General features: G+C 32.8%; 1 protein-coding gene across 1 annotated transcript in view; it reads left to right on the top strand.

Annotated features, from left to right (window-relative positions):
* Window positions 1-6934, top strand: part of LOC111616643 (myb-like protein L) — a gene marked incomplete at its 3' end in the record, with an annotated part of 52396 nt that extends 45462 nt beyond the window's left edge. The window contains exon 9 of the mRNA XM_023358031.1: window positions 6721-6934. Coding sequence (XP_023213799.1) covers window positions 6721-6934 — 214 coding nt within the window. The remainder of the gene's footprint in view (window positions 1-6720) is intronic.
* Window positions 6935-7144: the final 210 nt, after the last annotated feature.

Below are 7144 nucleotides of genomic sequence, written 5' to 3'. Positions count from 1 at the left end.
TTTTTTGAAAATAGTAACAAACTCTGGCAAGAAGCGAAAACCTAGAGAAGTTCCAGAACCTACTAGAAGGAGCTTGCGCCAAGCAGGAAAACCACCGGCTGGTAATTTAAATTTTTTAACTTACACTAAGATCACTTTTCTTTTTATAATTTATGTATACTTTGATAAACTGCTACTAAAAAGGCTACTAAACTTATTTTACTAAAGGCAATATAATAAAATCATGCAGAAATTAATAAATTAAAAAAAATTACCATTCATATTGGTAATAATTTACATTTTAAAGTAAAATATATTTTATAGTGTACTCTTGTTAATCTGAACCTGAGAAAATTCCAAAAATAATTTAATTGCAACAACATCTTCTGATACACTCAGGTAGTGTATTAGAAGATGTTGTTGCAATTAAATTATTTTCGGAAAGTAAACTCTCATAATACACTGCTCCATCTTTTAGCCGCTGCTTCGATACATGACTGTATAAAGAGTTATCATCAACAGTTTTTTCGTCACAACACAAAGAACTTGCTTCTCTTGATGACATGTTTTAATTATAAAATAATTTTTCAAAATAAATTTCACTGCACAAATACGTTTATTTGTGTCAAAATTCAGAAACGAACTGTTAAAAAGTGAGTGAAAAAGAACTCCTAGTGAGAATTAGATCGGAAAGTTGACACATAGGTGTCAAGAATGCACCGTTATTGTCAACAAAAGTAAAAATATTAGACTTGGAATAGTAGAAATTAAATTAAAATAAATGAATGAGTAAATAAATAAATAATTATAAGTATTTATGAATAAAAAACAAAAGGAAAAAGTATACACAAGAGAATCGAACCAGAGCACTCAAGCACACGAGTCAGGATTGTTACCACTGGGCCACAGGACGCTCAAGAGGAAGCATGCATAACTTTAACCTATGTGTCAACTTTCCGATCTAATTCTCACTAGGAGTTCTTTTTCACTCACTTTTTAAGTTCATTTTTCTTGATTATATTTGAGTGTACTTCAGTATTTTACAGGTAGTACACTCACATGATGATAGAAGCAAGGATAACAGGTACAATAAATACCTTATCCATCCTCCACACCTGTCTTATTTCTTGCATGAGTGGAGTGGAGTGTACTTGTTGATTTTTTTCAGTGTGAGAACTTTTTTTTATGAGTGTTTGGAACAGAGATGTCTATTTTATAAGCGATCTTAACTGCAATTGTTAGTGAGAGGAATGTCAGGTCTATTGTGATGATGGCTCTGTTGTTGTATATTTTGTGTGTGTCATTTTCTAACACTCTCTATGGAGTATATTTCTAGTATGGTACCTGAGTGTTTAATAATCTGTGTTTGTGTTCATGCTCTTGGTATATTGTATTTGCTATTTGATTATGCCTATGCAAATAGTCTGTTTGTGCTAAAAGATGTTGCAGATACGTATTGTTTCTGGTACAATGTGACCATTTTCTGCAAGAGTCATTTGTAAGTGATGTAGTTTTTAGTGTTTATGTCCTGATCTTGAATAGCAGGAATAAACCCTCTCAGTCTCTCCAAACAGGCAGTCCCTAGTCAACCAGTAGTTTGATGCAGTTTTGTCAAGCTCCTGGTAGGGACACCCATGCCAGTAAGGTCTATGGGGAGAAATGAAGCTAAGAGTGACCACACCCACATTCTGTGGAGATATTTATCATGGTAGTAACCAGATCTAAGTATGATACCAGCTCGGATGCCACCCGGGTTAACAAGGTCTGCGTTCATTAGGCAGAGGCTCACGTTCGTAAAATAGACTACAGTCTCCCTTGGTTATTGTGGCGAAAGCAGTGCTGGCCCAAACATGGCTACTGCAATGCCTTCAACAGATGTGTGGAATCAACCTAGCCTTGGTGTTTCTGTGGCAATGCATCCACAGACAACAAAGGCTGGAAAACCACACCAACAGATGAAGTGGACAATAGAAATGAATGAGTTTATCATCCGTACTTACTACATCATCACATAGCTCGAAAGAAACATGACAGCATACAGACAACAACTGCACCATAGATTCACACAACAATATCCTCACCTCACTGTCACCAAACAAAGGGTTGTTGATCAAAAAAGAACAATTATACACAACAACCTTATCCCACAAACAACACTTGAACTTATCAAACAACAGCTTGCTGATCAAAAATACATCAACAGACAGAAACATTTAACATTATTAATGAAGATCACTTAACCTGTCAGGATAATGCAGCAACAAGCATTGATAATAGCACACATACAACAACTACAACTAATGATACTACAGGCACTTCCTTATCCATCACTGATAACGTAGACATAGAATTAGTTAATAAGCTCTCACTTATATTTCAGGAAACACTCACTAAATATACTGGTACAGATCCCACACAAAGACCACAAATACCAAAAATTAACATGTCAAAAGTAGTAGGAAAAACACTAAATTATGTAAACACTCACTTACATCCATTTAATTTCTACACTCTCAGACATTCATACATTAGTTTATGCTGGGGCAGTCACAGTAGTGACAGATACAAACAAAACACAATTCTATCACAAGCCTGCCTGGCAGAGAAGAATAGAAACACAAGTAAATGACATTAGACAGCAATTAGGCAGGCTGACACAATACACTAAAAACAACATAACCCCTAAATTAAAGAAACAACTCAAAAACATTTTCAAGAAAATCACAACACACACATTACAGAATACATTGATACACTAAAACAAAAACTCACAGCCAAAGCACATAGACTCAAACAATACCAAACATGTACACTACGAAAACAACAAAATAAATTATTCATAAACAATGAAAAACTTTTCTAAAGACAAATCAGTACTAAAACAAACACTGATACACAGCACAGTGGCACACCAACAGAAGAAGAACTCACAACTTATTGGTCTTCTCTTTGGTCCAATGCTATTACACACAATGCTGATGCAGGCTGGATCAAGGAGAACAGAAACTTGCACAACATACCAACTATGCCCTGTGCTGAAATAAACGTACACGACATCCACTATGCTGTTAACAGAACACACAACTGGAAGACACCTGGTTTAGACAACATTCACAATTTCTGGTACAAAAAGTTTACATCACTGCACCAGGAACTAGCCAAACATCTAACACACATCATCATCAATCCACAAGACATGCCAAAATTTCTTACTCAGGGCATCACCTACATGAAACCTAAAAACAACAACACCACAGACCCCACACAATACAAACCAATTACATGTCTTCCAACACTCTACAAATTATTGACATCCTGTATCACAAACAAAATGTACAAACATGTTGAAGAACACGACATTCTTACAGAACAACAAAAAGGTTGCCGTAGAAATCACAGGGGATGCAAAGAACAGTTACTCATAGATTCAGTCATTCTACNTAACTTTTTAAAGATTTCATCTGTTTATTAATATATTTTTTCTTTTTTTTAAATTTTATTTTTTTATCTATTATGTATCCAAAACAAGGGAAAGTATTGAAATCATGTCAAACTTGATCCTCAGAGTTTTTTGCAAATCTTTACATTTTGAGACCTACTAAACCGAAAAAGTAAAAAGAAAAAAAAATTGTGTGTGTGTCTTGGCATCAATTTCATTTAATATCTCAAGGTGGGGTAATGATTAAGAAACTAACTTTGGCATGGTAGATAAAAACTACCATTGATAAGAAGTATTGATTCTATTAAATTTTTATCAGGGCTGTGGAGTCGCGTCAAAATCTACCGATTCCGACTTTTCCTTACCAATCCGACTCCAGCTAAAACTCCACGACTCCGACTCAGACTCCACAGCCCTGATTTTTATAGTTAAAGGTTGAGGGGATGGAGATATAGAAGGTGGTTATATGTCATATCTCACAGACTTCCATTCTCATTTAGCCAATTGAATCTTCTTTTCTGCTGTCCAATTTTCGTATTCAAAACAGAATGAAAAATTTGAAAGATTTTGTCAATCATTTCTTAACACAAAATAGAATAATGTATCATTTTTCTCAATTTTTCATTTTCTCAACACAACACAAACGTATGAAGAAGCAAAACATGCCCCATTTAAATATTTGTGTCCCTCGCCATTTGGGACACATGTTTAAATGACATAAAGCATTTTTAGAGGGTTATGTAAGTGTGGATGATCAATTGCACTCAGAAATGACCATATTCTGTGAGAATGGATGACATTGTGGAAAGAGACTAAGAAAAATGAATTCTTTGTGTTCGGCCATGCAAAGCGGACTGTGTAGATAACTGTTAAGTGTATTGGATGTGTTTGAAGTTGTACAGAGCTCCAGAGAATTTAATTCTTGCAAAAAAGCCATTGAAAAGTATTGTAGCCAATACATAAATTCAATAGAGAAGTTGGAAGAGAAACAACTTTCTTAATCTCCAATGTTTATTCCTCTGGAGAGTTTGACACACTCAGCAAAATCCAAAATTTTGGACATTCCAAATAAACCGAAAGTACTTCAGAATATGGCACATTGCATGAATATTCTGGGATAGTCTCTGTTTATCCTTCAATCCATCAGACATTATTATGTACGTCCTCAAAATTAAGTTTTATGCCATTTTATAATAATTAAAAACATAAAATTTTCTCATAACAAAATTCATAACAGATGGCAACACACAATTTTATTTATTATGATTGAAAGTATAAATTTTTTTAAAAATAAAATCTCATAATAGCTGGGAAAGTTATGCAGCTCATTGCTAGATGTTTTTCCTATTTAATGTATGAAATTGATAATTACTATTTATGTTTACATTCTAAATTATTGTTGTTTAAGCAATTACTTACATTATTTTTGAGTTTACAAAAAAATTACACTATTTTATGTTGATAGTTTATTGTATTGATACCTGTCTTGCTAAATTGCTCATTTAATTTACAAAATTTTAAGCGATAGTTAAATATTTTCAAATAGTTTTAATTTTCCAAGGTAATGTGACAATGAGAGTACCTAGGTTAATCAAAAACTTAGGTAACACAGAAAGTTTGGTACAGAGTAATTTGATAAAATCAAAATTTTTTACTATGGTTTTATCAACTCAATCAAATTTTAACTGTAATCATCTTTAGTTTTTGTTTAAATTTATTGTTATGAGAGGTTACCAGAGTGAATTCTTTTTAAAACTTCTAAAGCATTGCCCAATCAAGATCTATGTAATCTACTATAATGTGTTATGTTCTCCTCAGATAATGCAGAATCTCCATTAACTGGATCTTGGTTAATTGAGACATTATTGTATTTTTGTATGTATATGTATACATAGTATCCATTTAAATATCTAAGGGCAAAAAAGATCTTTTTAGCATTGCACAAGTGTTTACATATGGTACATACTGTTCCAGAACTAAAATAAATCATCTTAAATTCATTCCCTTTGGTTAACATAACACACAAATAATCTTGACTGTAAAGGATAAAGACAACATTATAGAAATGGATATGAAAAGTGAGCTTTATTTTGTTACAGAACTTTCAGCAGTAATATGAAGATGTTTTCAGTCAAGTGTGACATTATAGATGGCATGTAGCATTCCTGGTGTTACCTTTCACAGACCTCTTGTATGCCTCTCTCCAGTTTGCCAACATCACGCTGCATTGTTGAGTAAGAATCATATAATGATAACTTTAGGTGGCCCCATAGGAAAAACCAATTTGATGTCAAGTCTGGGGAACATATGGTGGCCACGGAACAGGACTGCATTGTACTATTCAATGGTTGCTACAGGTTCTTCAAGCACCTGTGTAGGAATGAGTTGTCATGCCATTGTGCTGGTACCAAATCTGCTTTAGTTGTGCCAATGGCAATTTGTCAAGCCATTCATCCACATCCTGTTTAGGATATTCAGATATTGGTCACTGTTCAGAGTGCCATCAACAAATATAGGACCAAAAAGCTGTTAATCCAAATTCTATAACAGATGTTAGATAAAATGATGTTGCATGCAACATGTGTAGGGCATGCTCTGCCAAGCGGTGCACATTGTGACAGTTATACATGTCATTTTGGAAAAATAACACCCAGTCACTTTATAAAATGTGCTGAAGGTGTTTTGCTTCATCATATTCTCAAGTTAACATTGTATTGCTTTACTCAAATCACCAAATGACATCTGCATGTTGTGCTGACTTCAGATAGCAATGGAATGGGTTCACGTCAAATGGTAATATCCAGTATATTTGTGTCTGCTGCAGTCCACAACCTAAGCTAACCTAACTAACCAATGCTGGAAAAATTCTTTTGTCCTTGTAGATGTTTAAGTGGATACACTTAATGTATAAAATTTTAATGTAAAATTACATCTTAATTCTGTAATGAACAATTGAAAGTTAACTTAATGTAATGAAAGTTTAGCTTTTAGCTTAAAAGATTGAATAATCATAAACTATATTAAATTGAAATTCTGTAAAAACAGAAAATAAAGCAGCTATGCAAAGACTAAATACAACTATTACTCACTTTACATGAGAGAAAAATGGGATAAATAAGAGTATTAGAGATTAACTGAATATATTTTCTAATGTTATGATACAACAGATACAAGAATTTTAAAGTTTTTATACTCTATAAAATATACAATAAAATAAAATTTTAATAAGATGTTAATACATTATTTTGATTCTGTTGTTTGGAATTCAAAACATGATCTTAATATATACTTTCAATATTTAGGATCCTTCAACTTCTACAAATTCTATATCTGAAAATCTGAATGGAATTGACATAACAACGATTAACAAGCTTCTAAATAAGATGCTACCTTCTTTGAAAGCAAAATCTCCAAATCCCAAGAAGAAATCGAAAAAAGAAAAATCTATAGATGCTGCTTTAGATGCATTTTTATTACCTTTGGCTCTAAATATTTTTCAGAAACCAAAAATAAAAGGTAAGGATTTCATACTATAATCTGATTAAATTTGTTTGTTTGTTTTGATATTACAGGATTCTCTGTAAATTTGATATCAGTATATATCAAATTTAGCCATTTGGTTGATGGCTAAATATTTCTTCTAATCAGTTTATACTTATGTTTGTTATTGTTATGTCATTGTTCCTGTTTATTGTATATCCTCTGGAACAAGTTGATTTCGAATAT

This window comes from Centruroides sculpturatus, unplaced genomic scaffold (genome assembly GCF_000671375.1).
Source record: "Centruroides sculpturatus isolate CEXI.00-Female unplaced genomic scaffold, Cexi_2.0 scaffold1879, whole genome shotgun sequence".
In the NCBI taxonomy this organism is placed as follows: Eukaryota; Metazoa; Arthropoda; class Arachnida; order Scorpiones; family Buthidae; genus Centruroides; species Centruroides sculpturatus.
Note: the sequence above shows the minus strand (reverse complement) of the source record. Positions and strands in the feature narration are given on the sequence as shown.